The sequence below is a fragment of the Leuresthes tenuis genome, unplaced genomic scaffold (genome assembly GCF_036924035.1).
Source record: "Leuresthes tenuis unplaced genomic scaffold, fLeuTen1.0.hap1 SCAF_20, whole genome shotgun sequence".
In the NCBI taxonomy this organism is placed as follows: Eukaryota; Metazoa; Chordata; class Actinopteri; order Atheriniformes; family Atherinopsidae; genus Leuresthes; species Leuresthes tenuis.
The window spans coordinates 8,813,137-8,836,565 of NW_027325374.1; the positions used below are offsets into that span (position 1 = coordinate 8,813,137).

Consider the following 23,429-nt stretch of genomic DNA (forward strand, 5'->3'; position numbering starts at 1 on the left):
CATGAGCAGTTAAAGAGCTTAACAGCTACAAAGGCATCAACAACATCACTTTTATTTACCCGCCAGATTATTTTAGCAGCTCACACGTAGTGGCTAAAAAGAACACATACATAATTGTATAGTATAGCCTTTCCCAACATATGCATTACTGCAAGGGTGCAATGCAGTTCTAGACGGAAGAGCACATCATATGTTGCATATAATAGAACAAAGCTTAAAAATATTGCTGTATCATCAGACACTGGCAGGCCAGAGCCAATTAATCCCACTCGTGAGGACTTGTTGCTAGCCTCTCTCTTAGCACTGTGTATATGTGCTTGTTTTTATACCTCTGGACTACCACCCACTCAGTGACCTTTGGGAGAGCTCTCCTGGTAGCTAAAAAGGGGGGAGGGTGTATAAATATACTGTTAATGGCACTTTTGGCTTCACTCTCCCCTGGGAGGCCTGCCGAAATGAGCCCTGCTCTCTTATTTTCTCTTATCAACTGGGTACGAGAGAGGAGTGGGGAGGGATGAGAGAGTGGGGGACAAAGAGACCGAGACGACATAAGGATGAGGAAAAGGGAGAATACTAAGGGGCTCTTCAAAGGACGTCACTCACATGCACGTGCATTCCATCGGCTCTCTATCGACTGGTTCACCTGGAGGAAAGTAAATGTGGTCTACTGCGCTGTACTCAACTGTGAACCCCGTCTCCTGTGGAAAGCCAATTGATTGCATTCTGTACATAATTAATCCAAAGCACATACTTCTAGCAAACTTGCTGTGTCACTGCAGTCATCCTCTTACGGGGCCCCATTACCTGAATCTGCCACGGCTTTAAATAACAATACTGATATCAGCACCTCTAATACTTGTCAGAGAATGTCGCACAGAATGCAGTGCAGTAGATAAAGAGGAGGAATTTATGATGGGGGTTTCATTTTTATTGGTGCCGCACCCGATGGGCAGCGTGACAAGAGTACTGGTGAGAGTGCTGAAAAATGTGTCTGTCTCTGCAAAGATGAAAGTCGGGAATTAAATTTGAAAGCGCATTAACTCCAATGATGAGAAGAATCTGGTGTTTTTTTTTTTTTTCTGCAATGTTCATTTGAGGATCTGTAATTTAGGATAGTAAAAGGTTCAGTTCCCTAAGAAAAAAAACAAACAAAAAAAAACCTGTGTGTGAGTGTGTGTAAATGTCTACATGTATGAAACGCGAATGGGGCTTTTCTTTGTGGAGTTTGCATGTTCTACCCGTGTCAGTGTTGTGGTTTGCATGTACTGGGATATAGACTCATCTTTAAACACACACTACCTCAGCTCTGTGAGATCTTCTGTGGATCAGAGGGTATCAGTGGCAACTTTAGTAGGATGATGGTAGTGTTTGATGTCAACTACCTTCCCATATAATGAAAGAAAACAGCTGAGTAGATCATCATCTACAGAAATGAAAACTTACCAACACAGCATCCCAGCTTTGTACATGTCACTGCAAACATGAGTCTACACTTCCATTGTAATGTCATTAGTACAATTTTTTTGTGTTATGGGACAAATCACAAGCAAAGTTGACACTATATCAACACTATAGCTGAGGGTTTCTGCTTCAAATCTGCAGAGCAGACTCAGAAAAGTCAGGTCACACAGAAGGAACAGCCTATAGACTATTTGGAGGAACCGGAACAAAATAATCCTGACTGCTTGCTGGGTGAGAAGCAAGTTGTAGTAGGAGCCAACACAAGCAAGGTGGAGGAGCAAGCTGGTGTTTTTACAGATTCTGATATTTTTAAGACAGCAGATTTTTGGAGACTTTGCAGTGTCCCATGAAAAATACCCATGAGGAAAGGGGTCTGAAGTCTTCGTTTTCAACTTCAGGAACACAGGAACGAGCAAGCATGTGCATTTACTGCAAGATGCCAGAGAAGACAGCCCTTTGCCAGCCCAGGCTCCCTACTGTAGCTGGGGAAAAGCAAGGCAGAGCAGTGTCTTCCGTTGGCACATTCTCATGGAGGCTGTGATTCTGCTCTCCTCTGCTTTTGAATTTGACCCAGAAAACAACTGAGTTCGCTGCTAAACTTATCATGAAGACTGACACAATTCCAGCCATCTATCTTTAAGATACCAAGAGAATGAGAGGGCATGTTGTCAATTTCGGTTTATTTTTTAGTGTTTTTTCTCTGTCCCACTCTCATTTGCTCGTCAAGCTGCTGGGGAGAGAAGCCATGGGTAACGCCACCAGCATGCCGTCCGCTGGCCGGCTGAATTTCTAGGCTCTGTGAGACGTCCCCTGGATAAACACACAGGAGTCTGTGGCACACAGCTCAAAAAGCCTTAAGGCAAGCACGCTCTTCCCGTGAAGGCGGCCGCACACCGTGTCAGACTTCTCACACAGCCGACTGCAATGATGTCTCTCTTCCCTGGGCAGCAGTCAGGGAAGAGACCCATGCAGTTGTGCTAGTGTGTGGCTAAAAGTGAAATAAGAGCAAGCGATTGCTGCATCTTATGTGAAAAGCTCTCAATTCCAGCGCTCAGTCAGAGAGTTAGCAAGCCTGATCATTATTTTAATGCTGTTCTTTACAATGTGTAGCAGAGCATGGCAGAGGGAATCTGCAGAGTCGTAGGACACTTTGAAGAAGTGTTAAGAGGTGGAGTCATAGGTGGAGCTCATTAGCATATTCATTGATCTCCATTTAGTGAATAATGAAGAAGTGGAGCCGTGTCCCATGCGGGCCATTAGAGGTTTATTCATGGCAAAAACTTTTCAGACAAATGAATGAGCTGTTAGGGAATCAGGAACTGCTGAAGCAGGACTTTATGATAGCCCTTGTTAAAAAACGATGCTTCGTGTCAAAGAATATTAATGACTGAACAATATAACACATGTTGGATACATTTTATTAAGTTACTGGAAGATGTGAATTTTGGGATCAATGTATCACAATGAATCTGAGTATGAGGCCAAGGGCAGCTGTCCAAAACAAAATAGTCAAATTATATCTGCTAAAAGCACCTTAATTATTCTCAATTCTGCAGGTAATAACTCATACACATCATTTACCACGCTATTTTTCACAGAAAGGATTAATCAATGGAGAGATTTTTTCTTGTATGAGTAAAAAAAAAAAGTAAATAAAAGGAGATGGGAGTGGGAGCCACTTAATTCAAAAGAGCGAACAACAGCTCCAGACAGTTTAATATTTATTGATAGTGTTCAAACAATTAGCTGATTAACTGATTAGCTGTGAGATTAAAGCAAAGACAATTTTGGCAATAACATTATCTACAATAAACATTAAATCTAAAATGCCAAACCCTCTCCGTTTCTAGAATTTCTAGGTTTTATCAGTTTCATCTCATTTTAATTTGAACGCTTGAGTTAATTTGGGCTTTGCACCGTTGGTCGGATAAAATATGCATTAGAATTCTGGGGACAAGCTTTTTTTTTTTATTTTTTTTTTTTTAAATATATGTAAAGAACATTCGACTGATAAATTGTAGATAAATGAATCATTCATTGCAGTCCAATCAGTTTTGTTTTTCATATTCTAATCAAAAGTGTTATGTAACCATGAGGTAAGTCTCTTTTTTCTAAACTACCTTTCAGTGCAGTCCAGAAACTAACCATGTGCATCATTTTACCTCACCTCCAAACAGTCGACCTCTGCTAATGGCCGGCACTGTGCTCCTTGTACCCTGGCTGCCGGGCACAGGCTACTCGGGAGGGCAATGTGACTCCTCATCACCCTCATTTACTCAGTCTTGCTAATAAGGAATGACAAATAAGATGAGAAAGGAAGGTGTGAGGCGGCAGCTTAACAAGTTCTGTAATTACTCATTCACGACTCTTATCTTCCCCACAGACTCTCCTATCGAACCGGACAGGACACGGCCAACTGTGACACATGCCGGAACAGCGCATGCATTATTTACAGGTTAGTGGCCATTCCTCTCAAAGACACAATGATCCAAATGTGCCCTGTCTTTTCTCCTTGAGGGAAAGGGAACGGCTGGAATAGGGGACAGCAGAGCAGAGGGGAAGGGCCACAGGATGCAAGACTAATGTAGATGCTGTTAATTAGCCCATGTGACATTTACACACTGCGCTCTCTCTCCCAAACTATGCATCTTTGTCTGATTGTCCAATTATCCCCTCACACCACTTCATTCACTGACAGGTGCAGAGCAAGTGTAGAGTTCGTTGAATTTAGAGACAAAAGGGCACACAGTTGAAAACTGTAGAATGAATGAGCACAGCGCCATGAAAGGTGGAATTAATTACGGTCCAAACATCATTAAATATCATCAGTGAGTGTTGTTGCCAAGCCAACTGAAACTCTGCAGATGTAAGATCTCAGTTAAATGTATTTGGCAACCCGTACGGATGCGAGTCAAAAGTCATCAGCAAACCGGGATACAAAGTGATCTTCTTATGAAGATGCATGTGAGCTCATATAAGAGTCAGTTTCTCATCGCATACGTTTCTTAGTGAGGGAATGTTTGCATATTTGAAGTAATGCTTACACAAGTCAATTAATAAATTTGTTGGCTGGAAAATCAACTGGCTTTAATTTTGGTAATTGTTTCAATAGCTTATCAAGCAAAGCTCACAAAAATGTCTAGTCCAAGCTAGTTAGACACGGGGAATTAGAGAGAGCTGATTTGTTGTTTTAGTTTTGATGAGTGTTTCTCCTGACATTTTTTAAAGACTAAACATATAACGGAGGAGGGTTAGGCAACATACCGAATTTTAAATTCATATCAACATTAAGAATCAATGTATGAAAACACATCCACTTCTTTAGAATGTGTAGGTGTATTCAAACTTTTGACTGCTGCTGTATATTAATATAGTTTATGTTGCCTTATATAATTGGTTTCTTTTGTAAAGACGTGGTAGTATGTAGATCTCATTCACCAGGGTGTTCCACCCCCATCCACCCTCTATTGGTGCAAGTCGGTGCGTGGCTCTGTATTTACAAAAATATATGGACATTAATATTCACTACTGGTATGCAATTACTAAAAGTCAGCTCATCAAGATTTGCAGAAGGTGGAGCTGGATTCCCCAGTTAAAACAGCAGAAGAAGAGGACGCAATAACGAAATATGTAGTTAAATTGTAGAAAGCCTAATGAAAGGAAGCAAAGTGGACAATGAAAACTGACTTCTGAACAGTTAGATAGCCGTGTGCTATTCAATGAGGACAAAGCAAGAACACAAAGCAGCCATTAAAACAAATGTTACTTTCCTGAAGTACAAATATAAACAGCAACGAGTCGGCATAACTTTGTAGGAAGGTGCCGTACTGCTGGTTTGTGTGACTGTAGCTTCACTGCAGCTCAAAAACACTTCTTTGAGACGTGTTCATTAGCGAGTTAGCAGACTAGATTGCCAAATCTACAGACTGCAGAAGAAATGTTGAAATAGCTTTTTTTAGCTCCTTGACAAAGTCGCTGTGTTTGAAAGTGATGACACCTTTATTTGGAATGCTGCTAATTACTGCAACTATGTGCTCTTGGAGGAGTTGTGTAACAGCCATGTGTGCACTGTTAGAGTCATGTTATTTCTTTGCATCGTCATTCACGGGTTGGACTTTGGCACTTTTTATTTGCGCCGATTCCTCTTTTGTATAATTTGCATATTTATTATCTACATCATTAGTTTTCTCTGTTTCTATCCCACTTGTGTATGCTTAAATTGAAAATGAGCATACAGACTTTGTCAAACATTTTTTATGGGAACAACCTAGACACAAATCTAAATTATTCTTAATTACTGGACAAACTGTAGCGACTTCTGGATAAAGATGACACAGGGGTGCATTAGAGCAACTTGTGCAACTTCTCCAATCAAAACAACTTTTTCAGGGAAGGCCTTGCACATTTCACCGAGACAATGTTAAACCATATACTGCATCTATTAAAATAGCATTTTTGAGACGTATTGGTGCCATCAAATTGAGTTAATATTTTTCATGAAATGGTAAAATGTCTCACCTAAAATGTTTGATACCTCTGAAAGTAGGCAGAGTATAGGATACTATTACAGTGTATTTTCAACATTACCAGACATTAACAGAAAATGCATCTATATATATTGTGTATCAGAATTCAGACTATAACTGCAGATATATGGATTCTGCCCTGCATCTTGCTGCCTTGCTACAATTTTTTTTTTGCAAGGTTGCATTTGTGTTGATGATGACATCAGTTCCCACTGACAACTGAAAGTTTATTAGGCATAATGAACATCATATATTCAGTTGTCTGTTGGCCAGATACTTATTTTTCATGGACAGAGCCATGCACATTCTGACATCTATCAAACTTTCTTTGACAATCAGGACCATCAGGGCTGCTGCTTACAGCATTACAGGACACAAACTATATGTGCCTATGTGTACACAGTCTGTTTTTTTCTGTTTAGTACATGTTCAACAGTCAAATAGAACAGGAGTCAGAGAAAGATGAGAGGGAAAAAAAGAGGTTTAAAACGTATGAAGGTAAGAGGATATAAATTGTTTTTCGTGGCCACAGCTGTTCAACACAGTCTGAGTTTCTCCTCTGAAGAGCCATTTAAATATTTTTTTATCTACCAACCTCACTAACTGATAAGCCTCTGGCTAGACTTCAATCGGCTTCTGCAAATCAAGAAGCACAGCATAGCCTTGTCCCCTCAGATGCTCGAGCTCGGGAGGTGCATTGTGTCCTTAAATGTTTTTAAAATCGCTACAGGTCTCCTGCATCGCCGTAGGGAGGACAACACAAAAAAGGTCCCTCAGCAGTTTAATGACAGCGAGAGGAGCTGAATTACAACAGATGATGTGAAGTACATGAAGAATTAATTAAGAGGCGATAGTTTGGGGGATTAAAAGAAGGATGGATGAAAAGACTTGCAGCCGAGATTTTATCTAGTGTTATATATAAATCAACAGTTAACTTGTTGATATTCAAAGATTGGTGTAATGTACCACTCTTACTTACTGATGTGTAAGCAAACAAGTTTCACTGACTTAAAGAAGAGAAAGGCGAAAATGTGCCAAATGCCGCCTGCGATAAAAGCCACGAATAACTATGGCCATTAAAATATGAGCCAATTAAACGTACGTGTATGCAAGTTAACCAACTTTCTATAATCTACATAAAAGGTGTCAGAGTCAAAGTCACATCAGATTTCTTCCTTAATTTAGGAGGTGCTTATCATACGCACATGATAACCACCTTCAAACATACAGAATAACACCACCCAAAAAAAATCCACATTTGTCTTCATAGACCTGCCACAATCAATTGGAAAGCTATATCGGTGGAGGAAGTGTAGAAAAATAGAAACTCAATACAAAAGGAGGTTCATTTTTGACAAACCTTGTCAGCTTCTGGCAGGGTTTCCATTTGATAAAGGGCAGAAATTTCCAACTGAGATGTTTGAAATGTGTTAAATTGACCTGAGTTTGTCTTTAAGAGACTTGCTTGACATGGTAAATTGTGTTGATTGGACACAGAATCAAATATAGCAGTTGCATTCACAGAGGCAGGGGGATTAAATGGCAATCTAATTACACAGATCTCCATGAAAACAACCTCTCTGGAGGTGGAGAAACACAGGATAGGAAGCAGAGCCATGCAGGAATATTCACTGTGTGTGGGAAGAAAAGCTGTCTATGCTGTATATTAGGATTTTCTTTTTTTTCTCATTCTACTGCAGGAATCTATGGCAGCCTCTGGAACCATGTTGTAAATACCAGTAGTCTTGATATTTGATGCTCTGATTGGGTCAGTCCCTCAATCCTTCTCGCATTCTATGTGAAAGAATATTACCAATCTAACCAGGTACCACCACATTCTGTGAATCAGTGAAAGTTCAAAACTGGGTTTCTGCAAATAGTATTTTATGAAAAGAAGAGTTTGGAAAAGTTTTGAGGCCAAACCTCAGAAAGATGGGCTGATAAAGCCTTCCAAAAGTAATCATAAGGAGTTTTTTCATTAAGCGAGCAAAAACTGGCAGAAAGCCATGAGCAACACCAGCAGCCGACAAACAGCAACTCTTTTGTCAATCACAACTTGATACATGACTCTGGACCCTTTGCAGCATTTGACCACTAGGAGCCACAGCACTAAGCAAGATTGCTTTTTTCCTAACAACTGTTGATCTGATTTTCATTCTCACAGATCTTTGTCAAAATAGATTATTAAAAATAATATCTCTTTCAGTTTCTAATCAGTTTTTTTTTGTGTGGGTGCCCTTTTGTGATATATTTTGAGGGTACAGGTTTGCGAAATGGGCACAAGTGAAAGCATCAGAGTGATACCAAGGTCGCTTGCCTCCCTTAACTGGTAATCAACTCTGGCCATTTACTGTAGATGCAATATCCTGCTAATTAGTGGGTGAACAGCATTCGAGACGGTTGTGATCAGAAACTTGACTGTTAAATATCACAAATTGTTACACACTATTCCCTCCATCAAATAATTCATGTGTCCCAGTTCCCAAAGCCAAAACATCTCAACTCGTTGAGTCAACCTAATTGATGTGATCTCTATTAACTCTTGTTAAAAAGTTTTGAAATATTTCTGATCAGGGGACACTATTTTTTTCCCCAAGTTTTCACCAAAATGAAAACTACAGATGATTTTGAAGCGTCACAAAAGTTATCAGATGGACATAAGTGTCACCAAAACCAGCCAAAAAAAAACCAGCCAGTCAAAACAACAAGTGAGATTAGATTTCAGTGATTATTTTTTGCAGTTTGTTGACTGCAAGTCCCAGCAGCCCAAAATAAAATTGACCAGTGGGAGGGAGCAGAGCAATAATCAACTAAAAAAAACGCACTTTAAACATGATGAGGTCAAGATGCCATAGTGACTGAGTCCTAGTGACTGCACCAACTGTTGCTTAGGGCTTTTGTTTGTTTCTTAGTGCCAGGGCCAAAGCCCCAACTCCAGTGTTTTGATGCAGCTCCTCTCATGAGTGGAGTGGACATTTGGGTCCATAAATCATTTTAACGCAGCCCAGTAAGGAGTCAGCCCTGGACTCTTCAATACAATCAATTTGTCCAAGAGTGTATGGCATCACCCGGCCCATCCTTAGCATAACAACAGCACCAGATCAATATAATGCTGTAGTCTATGGGTGTAGACCTCAAACAGAATAAACAAGCTGCTTTAGTCTCTTCTCCTACGCTCCTCATTTTTAACCATCTTAAGCTCTGTCGCCCTCTCTCAGAAACTTCCTCAATCTTACTCTCTCCCCAGACTTTGTAACACCCAACAGAGTTTGTTCAAATTAACTTCGGGGATTCAGTCCTTAATGCAATGTGCATGACACTGAACCAGAATATGGGAGAAAGGGATGAAAAAAGTTATTAAAGTGTATTTTATGTAATAGACAGACAGAATCTCCTTCAGAGAGAAAGGGGTTGGATAGAAGACGTGATAGACAAACAGAGAGAGGCTGGGGAAGAAGACAAATGGGACAAACTAGGCATTTGAAATGCATTTTACTGTCTTGACGTATTGCGGTAATCTCATTTTCCTGACATTGCAATTATATGGGTTAATGTGCTGATATAGGATAAAGAAATTAAATAAAACACTTATGTGGCTGTGACTAAAAAGTCAATTCTGGAGGTCCTGATGCTCAGAACAGACTACAGTTATTTCCCATCTCCACAGTTTTTTCATTAGCTTGCATGTCTTGCATTTAATTCGGAGAGAGAGCACAACAAACGATGATTAAGTTAACTATCTGATAGCAACACATTATTTCAATAACACTGTACAGTGCAAACAGATGGGGCTTTATATATGGGAATAATCCAATCTATTGTGTGAGACCATGAAAATCAATTAAGCATTGCTAAAGGCTGCAGATTTGATTACATTATCACATATGGATATTACTGAGCAAGACTGTCCTAGCGCACTACTCTGCTGGGGGGAGAAAATCTCTTTTTGCACAAGGATAATGGTGTTTTCCAGTATGGTGGCAAGCTGGTTACCATAGATACAAGAGTGATCCTCGGCGGGACGGATAGTGTGAAGGGACAGTGCGGACAGTCAAGAGAAGCACGTTCACACCTTGCAAAGATAAGGGAACACAAAGGAGGATAGGTTGACAATGTGGAACCACGAGAGGTTGAAAGAGAGATCAACACACAGAGGGGTTTAAAGTAGGGTTGAAAGGCAGATGAGAGCTGCGCGTGGCAACGAATGAGATGATGAGGTCAGGCAAAGCGCAGGATATTGAAAACTTTCTCTTTTTCTTGTATGCACACACTTCTCAGAGAGCAGGAACACGACGAAAAAGGTGCAAGAGTGTGTCAGGGACAGAGGTTAAAGACTGACATGGTCCAAAGTGCTTTCTTCAATTTGCTCTGAACCAACAAGCCACTCAGGGGACTGGCAGGCAGGGGACAGGGAAATGCCAACAACCTTTCACTCTTCGCTTTCAGCAAAATGCGGAGTGACACAGCAAGGCCCATGACACTTTCATAAAGAGATGCTGATAACTGGGCAGCAGATAAATCTTTCATTTATCATAGTCAAGCCTCTTGACTGCGTTTCAAAGTTGAGATTATCTTTTCGCTTTACTTTTGTTTTTTTTTCCCCTCCAATGAAGTTACGAGGAGCCTGATGAAGGTCTACCAGAGAAAATTACCAGTCAATAAATGTCAGAGGTAGAGGTAAGCAAGCGGGTTCTGCCATAATCATTTGCCCTGTGCTTGATAGAGGCTGAAGATTCACCTTTGAGCATTGATAGAGATGTCAGGTGAACTTAGAAGAGCCTTCAAGTGACTGCAGTCACAAATGATGATTTGCAATCTGATATCAAGCGCACTTCAAGCCAGCAGAGTTGTGTCAACAGGGCGTATAAACATATGACAGGTGAGGAATGTAAATATATCTAATAAGTGCTGTACTTACAGAAAGTGAGTGGCACATACAGGGTGTCTGCATTCGAGCTCAGATGTCAGAGTACTTTTATCTTCTCAAAAGTGCTTTCATTCATGTTTGGCTGAGCAGTGTTGCGTGGCCACAAACTATTAACTCCAGACTGCTCCTAATGCTTTATGACTGGTCACTGATAAAAGTAACCAATATGTAAACGATCTGTCCTGCTCAGAAGGCAAAGAAAGAGACTACCAAACGAGCACTTTGGAGCGAAAATGCACTGGTAATGTACAGTATGCTCACAGAGGACAGACTGAAAAGAAGTCCAATGATTGTACCGTTTAACTAGTAGTGGTTTTTAATTGTGTTAAATGGCTGTGCGTCAATGCAGGGCAACAACCTGTAGAACAGCAACAAAAGCCTCAACAGTATTACAGGCTCAAAATGTAAAGCGGGCAAAATCCCATCCCTGCTCTGGTGTATATATACACACACACGTCTAGGTACGTGTGGGTATATTTACACACCCGAGTGTGTAACTGACAAAAAAGAGAGACCATAGAAAATCCCACTCCAGTAAACCACTGACTTCTCAAAAAAAAATCCCTAAAAATGGTAATGAGATCAGTTCGTTTTTCCATTACACAGCATTAACTCAGGCTTTTTTAAGAGATTTAAAGGGCTCAGTGAAATGATCATCCTAGTGCTTCACTGGACTCGTTTACATGAAACTAGGAAAAAAAACCCGACTTATTTTGTCAATCTATTACTTTTACGATACATGTAAACACGTTAGTTTGACCAAACTCATCCATCTCAAAACCAGAGTAACACACCCAGTTAATGCGACTGGGGATCGTATCACTCCTCTGCGCGCATTCTCAACTACACTCACATGCTCTTGAGTTCCATCTTTGTCATGCAAGTACATACTGATACAGTCAAATTCCCAACAGAGCTGCTCTGATTGATATATTTTCTGTTTCTTTAGTCAGACGGCTAAATGCATTGGAAAGAGGGACTATAAATCCACCCATTAAGACTATGTGTCAACTCGGGATTGCTTAAAGCACTTCCTGGCTGTGGCTCCCCTCTAATAAATTCCTTATTCTATAAGCGCAGTATCATCTACCAGAATTACCATACAAGGGACTTAAGGACAGGATCTTTTCTGTGAATTCAGCTGCACATTCGTGTATAATGATCGCCCACAGAGAAGTAAGCCCCTTGTGTTTTCTCATGGAGTCGACACTTCAGTCGAAAACTCTATTTCACTCCCATGTGTGTAACACTGGGACAAGAAGAGTTATCCATGTCAATGTTCAAGTTGAGCCGTAACCATAATGAATGACAGCTAACTATAATAACACTCCGATAGGCACGCAGTCATTGATGAAAGAATTCTCTGAGGGTGCCAGTTTTAGACCGCACGAGAAAGTCAATTTTGTGTTCTAATGTTCTACGTACCTCATAAGCATGAGAATTGTGCTCCCATGTGCAGTTAAGTTCTCTTACTCCTGACCAAAAAAAAGTGGTATCACAGCGTTTTTGTAAAACAGAGAAAAAAGTGAGCCAAAGGAGTAATACAATAGTCTTTAGAGTTTTGTGTCAGATTCAGAGTTTGAGTGAAGCGAGCTGCTGCAGCAGAGGTGATATAATGTGGAGGCATGAATCGCTGCAACTTTTCTTGATCCTTAAAGCAAAAAAAAAGCATGTTGGACGTTCTTATTGAGAGGAATGACACCCCAAAGGCCAAAAATCTTTGTCTGGAGCAACAAAAAGTCATTTTGTGCCAGAGAAAATGACTTCCATGAACCTGGAGTTTCATGTGTTGGGCTTTTTGTTGGGCAGTTTATGGATTATCACAACCGGATAGAATAAATAATAAAACCGTAAATGATTCGTCAAGTCGTTTAGGTTTGTAGTGTATTTTAGTTCATGCATATAAATATTGGTTCAGAAGTGAAACAGAATTTTGGAATATGGAGTCCAGTAGTGTGTCAAAGGACTTATTCCATGGACAATTTCAGTGATCAGTAATCGGCACATGCACAATATGACATCAGTGTTTTTCTCAAGTTATTGCTGCCTTTTATGAAGAGCTTCAACTGTTTGTTTAAAATGCATCAAGCAACACCCTCTACCTACATACAATGATACACACATGGCTCTTTCCCCATACAGTCAAATTTGAATGCGCACACTAAACTGAGGGCCTTCACAGAGAAACGGACTTACATCAGTGTAATTAAAAGCCAGTGATTTGTCGATAAAAGCGGTGATGTTCTTGGCCCTCTGAAAAGGCTCCAGTCACACAAATGCAAAGTGCTGAGTGTCTGATTGAAAAAAACATCTGCTACAGTCATTATCAAATGCCAACTTGAATGTATGCTCCACTAATCAATGCCAAAGGCACCGATGTACATAATAAAAACTGTATTTGAACATCATTACAGATGCACTGTATCTAAAATCACAGCAGGCAGCTTGGAGTTATTATGCATATGTCTGACTCCGCCAGCCTCACTCAGGTAGTGACTGCAGACAGCTTTAGCAGATTAAAGTCCCTACACTTGCCAAAGCTCAGGCTGTAATCTGAGTTTTACTTAGCAGAACCTGGTGGTCAGATGTGCACGGGCGCCGGATTACAGCGATGGCGGGTCCAGATAAATCCCCTCATTCTCTGGGCAATTGTGGCGTAAGACTCTGTGCTTTTGTATGCCAAAACAATTATGAATAATTCTGCTTGTTCATCCCCTTTAGTGGATATTATAATATTGTGCAAGGATCCAAACACTATTCTTAAAGTTTCCCATCAATATCCAAGACTCTGATCTCAGTTTTAGCAAAGCAAATTATCTCCAGTTCAGCACCCCCTCTGGTGATTACGCCATCCTCGCTGGGAGAGACACTAATAGACTTTCTATCTCGCTCAGTGAATCACAATAAAAATGCAAATAACACAAAAAAAAAAACAGCATTGGCAGCGACCAAAATGGGCAGCCAGATACAATCAAAAATAGTCTAAATGTGGTGTTTCTACTGGCAAATGAAGATGAAACGAATGAGAAATGTAGGTCACTTTAGCAGGCTGAGCAGTGCTCAGACAGATGCCTGTGCAGAGGTCAAGTGAGAACAGGCCATATTGTATGTGCTTAATATGGTTGTGGAGTAATGTGGCAGTTGAAACATGTCAAGATTAAAAGAAGGATGGTGGACACAGAAACCTGGTTTCGCTGTTAATAACAAAAGAGAAATATAAACAATTAAATGCCTCCAAATAAAAAAAAAAATTAAAATCTGTACCACATTAATGGGAAATGTTGGTGCCTATTCAATGAAGGAAGGGCTAAATGTAAAAACTAGACAGACCTTACCCGTACCTATCACAATCAGCCATAACATTATGACCACACACCTAATCTTGAATAGATCCTGCTGCTCAGCAGTGTTTGGGGGAACCACTGCTGTCCTGTCGGGGGAAGCTTCCACTCTAGGGGAGAGCTGTTGCAATGCAGAGAGAAGGATACGACGGGTCAGCAAAAATGTCCCATCAGTGGCTTTTAATGTTCGTCGCTGATTAGTGCACATGATCTGGGTAATTGTTACATCATAAGTCACCTCTCCACTATTAGCAGCATTTATGCAATCAGTGGAATGACAGCTGTGCAACACTGAACAGGGAAAAAAAAAACACTTAATATTAGAGGCAGATTTATCTATTTTTGACCAATTCTGCACATCGGTCAGAACAGAGGTCCTTGTGGAATTCAGAGAAAAGTTTATATACTACAAACAGAGAAAGCATAGTGATACAGAAAGCAGTGGAATGAAAAGGCTCTCTAATACAATCAAGTTTAAGGACAAGATGGTGTCGATAACTTGCATGCGAGCCCAATTAGCTCGAGTTGATGAGTTAATGCTGATTGTTTGTGTCTGATTCTTTGCTGCAGTGTTGAACTGGACTTCAAGCTGCAGGAGGACAAGCTACAACCACTGATGAAGAGGCTTTGTCCGACGGAGGATGCCCACTTCCTCCCCCTGCCTTACCCCCAGGAGGCCTTCACCTCCACCCCAAAACGCAAGTCCAAAGCTGACTCCAAGAAGCACGCTCGCTGGAAACTTTGGTTCCTGTGAGAGCACAGGAGCATTTCCAACCCCTACTCCCAATGCACAGGATGTAAGCGTCCATCTGGTCTTTCATATCTGTCCGGTCTTCTGTTTTATCATGTCCTCTTGGATTTTGTAGACCAGTTTTAATGGAGAGCTCACCATCTGGATACTCAGAAATAACAGGATGCGTGATGGGAATGTGGATACAACGGACAATTCAAATTGTCATGCTAACCAAAAATGGATTCAGTCATATTTTCAACTAATTTCTTCAAACAAGATGTGAAATAATACCAGAGAAACATATTTGGGGATCAGTAAGGTGAGGAGACTAATTTTAATTCCTGCTGTCCCTTTGCATATATTTTTATAGCTAATGTCGGCGGGGTCCTGTTCTAAGATGACGGTCCGGTGTCCGTCACATTTCTATTCACCAGTTGGAACTTTGTCATTCTTCTCAGCCTTCAGGAGAAGGTGGCATTTCAACCGTGATCCTCCGAGGCCTCCATAAACAGCATATCACTGTACGCAAAAGCACAATTAACACTGTTCAGGATACCATTTCTGCAGACTAATCAGAAACAAAAACTATTTTGAGTATTAACTCACACATGTAGATCACCTACTAACCATGACAGATTGAGGACTTTCATACTGATCTAAAGAAAAGACCTAAAGGACAACATGTCAGAGATGTTTATTCGAGTTCTATGATATAACTTTCCATCGCCAAAATGTCTCCTTAAATCATCTGACTTTGAAGTAAAGAATGAATAAATACTACTTATTTTCTTAATAATATTTGCAAACCTAGACGTCAATGTACTTTTTTTCTATCTAAATATATATCTATGAACATTCACTTTAAGGTTAAGAGAAATATATTTATTTGAGTCTAAGTGAAGGGAGCCGTGCAGTACGAAAAAGCTACAGTGCAAAGGAAATGTGTAATTTCTGTTGCTTCTTTCATGCATCAAATGTGGTTCTTTTGGAATCTCGCAGTGCATAGAGTCATCGAATCCCAATACTATTAAGAGGGAATCCACGCAGGTAGAACTTCAATAGAAAGAAAAAAAAACTGTCAACAGAGAGGTAGCTTTTCAAAATTCTTCTCGTCTATTTACAGATTTTGAGAATAAAGTCAATTTAGTGAGAACAAAGTCAGACTGTCAAGGATAGCAAATTTTGAAAATAAAGTTGAAATAATGAGAACGAATGAGAATAAAGTTGGCATACAGTTTTCGAAACCAGGTCAAAATGTTGAGAATCACATTTCAAGGCTATGTTCTAATCATTGAAATGAAATCGAATCAACATTAGCTCACAGAACAACGCAGTGTCTACAAAATGCCTTTCATCAACTGGTTAAGTCGTATTCAGGAGAAATACCTCGAGTTTTAGCATAAAGGCTTTGACTTGTGGTCATAAATGCAGTGTGGTAAAGAGGGTTGGGAGCAGCCATAGCTTAGGAGGAAATAAAAAGGTTATTGGTTTGATCCCTGGGTTTCTGGTATGACAGTGAAAAAGCACTGCCTGACGAGTGCTGTGAATATGTGAATGAAATGTGCGAATGTGGCTGAAAGTGCTTTAAATGGTCAACAAGACTAGCAAAGCACTACATAAATGCAATTCTTTAATTAAGTGTTAGTACCTTCAAATTTTCTTTACAATATGCTGAAACCCTGCAGAACTGCCCTCAAGGGTTGGATTAATGGTTTTAGTTGCTCTGTCTTAGACGAACACATGTTGACCGCTGACATGCAGGCACCCTCCAAACTGGATTTCATAGATCAGAGGAGCTTTGTCTCAACATTTCAACTTTATTTTGATACAGAATTTCAAGAAAAACTTTACTCTCAACATTGACTTTATTCTTGAAATGGGATAATAAAAAAATTTGAAAAAAAAAGGGGGGGGGGGGGGGGGACAAGAAACCTTCCTGCTCTATTTTTTCTCCTCAGCGATTCCAATTTTCTTTTACACACGTGCGAAGGAAAACAAAAGAGTCGCCGTAATTCTGCATCAGTTACTACAACAGCCGCAGACACCAAGCCTAAAGGACTGAATGTGCCACCTCTGATCACAACCAGGGCTTCTACAGTGCAGAGTGGCAGGCATGTAGCTGTGCATGCTTTTTACAACTCTTGAATTTTGCAGAATATTTTCTAGCTTTTCAAGAAAGAATTTTTAAAGAAAATTACAAGTCCTCCCCCCCCCCCATTTCAAGCTCCTGTTGGCTGCTCAGCATCTGTTTGACTCGTGTTGTATTTCCACACAGGGTTCTAAGGCAATGTACAGGCAAAATACGACAAGCTTTTACTATACAAGTCTATGTTGTATAGCACCAAACAGGGCTAATACTGTTTTATGAGTCGGAAAGCAGACAATATCTAAATGAAAAGAAAAACACCCGCAGAAGCAGAAAACCGAAGTCACTTTTCAAGCCAAAAGCACTGCCCCAAAATAAAGGAATTTTGCCAAAGTGGTGTTAAAAGAATAAAAAGAACAACACAACAACAACAATAGCTAACAGACATCTGGTCATCGCTGGTTCAATCGTCACAAGCTTCAACATGCTGCATTCTGTGATTACTTGTTATTCACACCTTCCCTCTTGTACACGCCAGGTTGGTTTCTTTCAGTAGTTACACTGTAGCATTGAGAGAGAATTAGATGTTTTATCTGTACCTTAAAGAAGTGCAATTGATTTATTATGTGCAATACTGTCTTTTATACTGTTTTTTCAGAAAAAGAAAATAAATAAAGCTATTTAATATTCAAAATATGAACAAATAAAAACGTACACCTAAAGAGCTCTCACAATTTCAAGTAGACGAGTTTCATTTGAACTTCAATTAGCGTAGCAGGCAAATGCAGGCAATGGCATTGGTTTGCCTGAAAAAAAAAACATGCTTCTTCAGTTACCTCTAAAAGCATCCAGCCCACAGAAGATGGTCCTTAGTTTTTTTTTTTTTTTGCTTCGGATTCAGCAGACGGTAAACAAATTACCATCCATCACTGCATTTGATCAATTAAGAGTTTTATTTTCCCTTTTTTCCCCCCTTTTCAAGAGCAGCTCAGACACAATGTTGTTTGCTTACCATCTACTTATTTTTCTTCAATGCGGCAGAGAGGCACAAAACCACATCAGAATGCAACAGGAGGACACAAACGGCACATGTGCACAAAATCAACCTGCCTTGGAAACTGTTTTTGATCCAGAGCTCGTCGGACAGTCCTTGCTGTTAACATCAAAACTGTATGTCATTGGGACAGCAACAAAGTACAACATAAACTAGAGACAACCTAGCCACAAAGCCTTGAATAAATCCCTTAGAGATGCAGAGACGGCCTCATGCCATCCTCCTCTCCACAGGTTTGGGTGGATGTTTACAGCAAAGTGCGAGGGTGGTAAAAACACGACGTCCAGTACAGCTTAACATCTTGCTTTCTGTTAAACGAAGTCCTTTGTGGTTTAAAGGTTTTGAGCATCGACATGCAAGTCAAAGTGGTTTTCACACCATTTTCGCAGTGAATGCACACAGCATATGAGCAGGGTCCGAAAAGATGAATTAATAAAAACACCAAAAGGGGGGTGCTCAGTCAAAGTTTTAGCAAAAGTGAGGATAGAAAAGGTGCAGTGAGCGATAAGTACATTTTTGAGGCATTATGATGCAGTGCCATATCTCACTATGCTTCTTTTCTGTAAGAGCTCTGCAGCTATCTGGCCAGCATGAGAGGGAGAGGGAGAAAGATGCAAGATCTGAATACAAATATTTGGGCAGAAACAGATACAAATGCATAAAAACAGTGAGTGACACAGATGATACATACAGGACAGGATTGTGATGTGAACAGGCGTAATTGATATGGCTGTGTTGCAGTACTCTGTTCAGTCGGTGAGTGCATTCAGCAAAGTAAAAGCTCTAACCCTTATAGCTGGTCGGCCCTTCACTGTCAATCAATAACACAGAGCCCTTCCTCTGCAGCTCTCCACTCCATTCCTTCTGTACACTGCAGGGAAATCATCAGAATAACGCCACAGGACTGAATCTTACAAACAGCACAACTTGTTTTTGTGTTCAGTGAAGTTCACAAAAAGTGCAACAGGTTCTTGAAAAACAATGTCTGGATTTCTGCTCTAATCTTTCTGGTATACTGCGTAACAAATTATGAAAAGGCAAGTGCAGCTAATATAACAGACGAATAAAAACAGTGGAGCACTGGTGCGTAACACAGATTTATTTCATTTCCAGCTTCCTATTCGTGTGCATCTGCAGGCTCATCCAGGCTTAAATCTGAGAATATGTAATTCAAGGACATGAAGGTAGAAGTTGGTGATTTCAGCAGGACCAGCAGACATGTTTCTGCTATTATCCCAATGGAAATGTATTCAAAAGGACTCATTTCAACCTGCGCGTGAGGGTGGGCATGAATACAAAGACGCAGCCTGCTAGGATGTCCAGAGATGCAAATGTGTGACGCCGCGGTATCGCTAAGAGGCATAGCACTGCAGTGACAACACGCAACGAAACCAACGCCCCCAAAGTCATCACTGTGATCATTCTCATCGACATTCTGCGTCCACCACCACCACCAGGAGAGAGAGAGTAGGAAGTTAATGCATAAATCTAAATGTGAGAGTCTGCCACTCAGAGGAACAAGGTTGGTGGTTGGCTGCGGTGTTGAGTGAGCAGCAGCAGCACCCGGAGGCAGCAACAACAGTCCCCCTGATTAGAAAGCTATGACCCTTCTAGTAGCGCTAACTGGGTCTCACAGCTCATAAAAATTCATAATAATCTTATTGATCATTAAATTGTGATTCATGGACCTACTTCTAATGCAGCTTAGGTCACAACCACTGCAGTGTGTAGCATTTGAGTAGAGGAGCCATATGTTTTTATATGACCTCTAACTCCCAACGAGTAAAAGAACAATTTGCACATAGACTACATCGAATACTATTCAGCTGGGCTACTTAGAAATGTCAAATCAGTCAAGTACAGTGGAGAGCAAGCTGTAGAGGCATCAGGTAACAAAAGGAAGAGGTCAGAAGGGGCAAAAAAGCAAGCTGGATGTAGGGCAGCTGCAGCATTTATATACAAAGTAGATCATTTCAGTGAGGGCTACAGGGGGTCATGGGTAGAGTAGTTTCATTAAAAGAATGGACACTGGTGTTCTTCAGCACCATTCAACAGCCGCTGTTGGAAGCAGGGAGCACCATTTCTCCTACACCACAGGGGGAATGCTGAAATAGATGCACTTAGTATAATACAGCAGAGAGGACACATGCATGTGGTAGCTTCATCTTGACAGCCTTTTAGACAAAATGGGAAGAAGGCTCCATATCTGAAATACATTATCAAAACAAATCCTCTGCAGAGAAAAATAACAGAGGGAAGAAGGGAGGAGTGCAGGCTGAGATGTAAAGATAACTGATGCGATTATCGTAAACAAATTTACTGAAGCACTATCGCTTTTCTGAATCCACTCTTCAAACTTTTTTAACCTTAGCTAGACAGGACAATTCAGAGTGGGAATCTGCAAGAGTGGGAGTCCTGCATGGCCTCCAAGCAGCTGACTGGGGGTGAAAAAATGGGCAACAGTGCAGCCATAGCTCAAGTCACAGCTTCATTAGTTTTACATTATTCAGCATGATGCTGACAAGCAGTGTGTAACACAGGAGGCTTCCCATCTACAAAATGGGCCTGGTGCATTGCTTGAATGCCTTCAGACAGACTGAGAGACAGAAAGAAGGGGCAGCTACAGAAGCCCTGCAATATCTTCTGCAAAAATGAGTGCGACCTAGAAAGAAAAGAGCCATGAGTTAAAGAAAAGACAGGCAAGAGCAAGAGAGTACAAAGGCTGCTGCCAATATCCTATTACAGCACTATGACATAATACATACACACAAACATGCAGGATGATGTATACTTCTGATAACCGTGGGCTTTATTAAGTTGCTTGCTGCTAGTGTGGCACAGTTACTGCTAATAAAAACTTGAGATAACTAATGCAGTTTCCTGATGCTCCCCAGAGGGAGCAGGTGCTCTGTGTGTGCACTCGAAATGCAACTCCAACCAGCAACAATATCTGTATCAGCCAGGGCCAGATGACTCTGCATTCCTATTCATTTTCTAGCCCAGAAACGTCATTGTTCAACTGTATTCAAAAGAGTCCATCAACAAACGTTTACTACCCAAAGTAAATATAACACAAACTCCATGTATCATTAAGCGGATGTAACAGAATGAGCCACATAAGTTAATATTCATCCCTCAAAAAGAACGAGTGACATTCACGGTTCTTTAAGAACTCATGTAAAGCTACCGAGGCTTCTCCTTAAACATCAGGCAGACAGCATATTTACACAATGAATGATAAGCACTTTAACTGCTATCAAACTCACACCAAGAGTGTCTGGAAGAAGGATTCTGATGGCAATAGCTGGAGGATACAGGGATTAGATTGCAGAACACTGAATCAGATGTTTAAAGATAAGTGAGGATTAGACACACAAACAAGCAAACATACATCCAAAAAAAAAATGCTATAACAGCACATCCACACACAATCACAAACAACTCGCCAGGAAGAGATATGAAAAAAATCAAAGCCGCTCTGTGATTGAGGAAAGTGAAAGCAATCTACTATGGTAGACTTCACCTTTAAAGATAGTTCTGGATTGGAAAGGGAGTTCTAGTGGGCTTGTGGGAGTTTATCTTTCCGTGGATCATAGACTACTAAAGCTAAGTGTACGCATGTGTGTGCCCGTGTGTGTAAATCTAAAAAAAGACATGGCTATCGAGCCGCTGTTACACTGCTGATGCTTGCAGAGAATCAGACAAACTTACGATGTGAGGAGAGTCACGGCCCATGGAGATGACCGTCCTGTTTACTGTCCTCAGCAGCTTCTCCATGATGATTTGCACATGCCACTGGGTGGGACCCTGCAAAAATACAGATTAATGCAGGCATTAGTACAGAAACAAAGTAGTATAAGAATTCAATTCTTACAGAAAAACAGAATCGGTTGCACAGTAATTCACAGTGACGACTAATTGTATTCTGCTTATTTGTCTACATCTTTTTAAACAACTCCTTACAATAACTTAAGAGAGCAGACACTCTTTGAATAAGTCCTACTTCACATAAGGTTGTATCAAAACTATTTACCAACTGCAGGAAAGCAGTATAGGCTAAGACATTAAATTGTTTCCCAGAGCGTTTTGCACAAAATTTCAACTGAATATTTGCAAGATGTCAGTGCTAACCAATGACTCTGAATGGGTATTACACATCTGGACAAATGTGAAAAGGATTTTACATAAAAGCAAGGAATCATTTCAAACCACATCACCAGTAATTGCAGATTTATTAACGCTATCACATTTGGTTATTGAGGTAACTCTCATTAAATTTGGTAAGCCAAAAAAAAATTTGCATTTGGCTGATTGGTTTCTTCGCAAATGGTAAAATATTATGATAGAACATAAAATACTGAAACTGTTTGTTTTGGGGATTGTTGCTTTTTTGAAAATTCTGCCATGTCCAAAACTGTTCCTATCACATCCCAGCAAACCTTTCAACTGAGACTGTAGACAACCAGATCTGGTAGGCATCCAAGCTCTAAAATTGCTTCCACAGACTGTGAGAAGAATTTTGGGCTGGACACTTTGCTCTGTTTCTGTCTTGTAAGTATCCTGTTGGAAGGTGTACTGCTGCTAAAAACAATGCTTTTCTGCAGACTGCCTGATGTTTTCAACCAGAATCCTAATGAAGTCCACTTTTCTCATGACGCCGTTTCATTTTTTGAGGGCAGTCTGGTCCACTTGCTCCTCGCTACGCTACAGTCATGCTTTACAGTGTGGACCAAGCTCTTGGGGTTGAGTGCTTTTTCTTTCTTTATCCTAACGGTGCTGCACCCCTTTGTGCTAACAAATCCAATTTAACTCATCCGACCACAGAAGTGATGACCAAACGATTTCTCCTTTGTCTCCTTTTTTTTTTTTTTTTTTGACAAAGGCAAGGCAAGCTTTTGTGCATCTGTCTCAGAGAAGTTATATCTCCTTTCTCAGCATCAACGGAGTTGTTCACTTGAGGACCTGTGGACCAAGATTCAGGTGCAAAAACATCAGGCAATCTGGAGAGAAATGTAGTTCTGGGCAGTATCCCTTACAAATAGACAATGATCCAGAACATGTAGCCAATATGGTCAGAAATGGGTAACAGAAGGCAATAGCCACATTTCAGTGGAGCACAGCCAGAGCAAACTTGAATCCCATTCAAGTGGAGGAGACAGTAGCTGGGTACATGCTTTTCGCATCCTACTACCTTTCGGGTCAGATGCATTGTGGCTGTGCATGGATACATTATCAGTCTGTATATTATAGAAGCATGGATAATGTCGGATTCTCTACAAAGCCTCTCTTTAAAATAAGTGA

The 23,429-nt window shown here is 40.6% G+C and overlaps 2 protein-coding genes across 3 annotated transcripts in view; one reads left to right on the forward strand and one right to left on the reverse strand.

Moving 5' to 3' along the window:
• The window catches only part of LOC140278947 (inhibitory synaptic factor 2A), a 33,507-nt gene extending 15,761 nt beyond the window's left edge, over window positions 1–17,746 (forward strand). Inside the window, exons 3-4 of the mRNA XM_072374074.1 lie at window positions 3,845–3,916; window positions 14,826–17,746. Coding sequence (XP_072230175.1) covers window positions 3,845–3,916; window positions 14,826–15,009 — 256 coding nt within the window. The 3' untranslated portion in view covers window positions 15,010–17,746. The remainder of the gene's footprint in view (window positions 1–3,844; window positions 3,917–14,825) is intronic.
• dock1 (dedicator of cytokinesis 1) overlaps window positions 1–23,429 on the reverse strand; it is a 177,188-nt gene that overhangs the window by 83,995 nt on the left and 69,764 nt on the right. For both annotated transcript variants that reach the window (XM_072374073.1, XM_072374072.1), the window contains exon 27: window positions 21,840–21,935. In XM_072374073.1, the coding sequence (XP_072230174.1) occupies window positions 21,840–21,935 (96 nt within the window). The remainder of the gene's footprint in view (window positions 1–21,839; window positions 21,936–23,429) is intronic.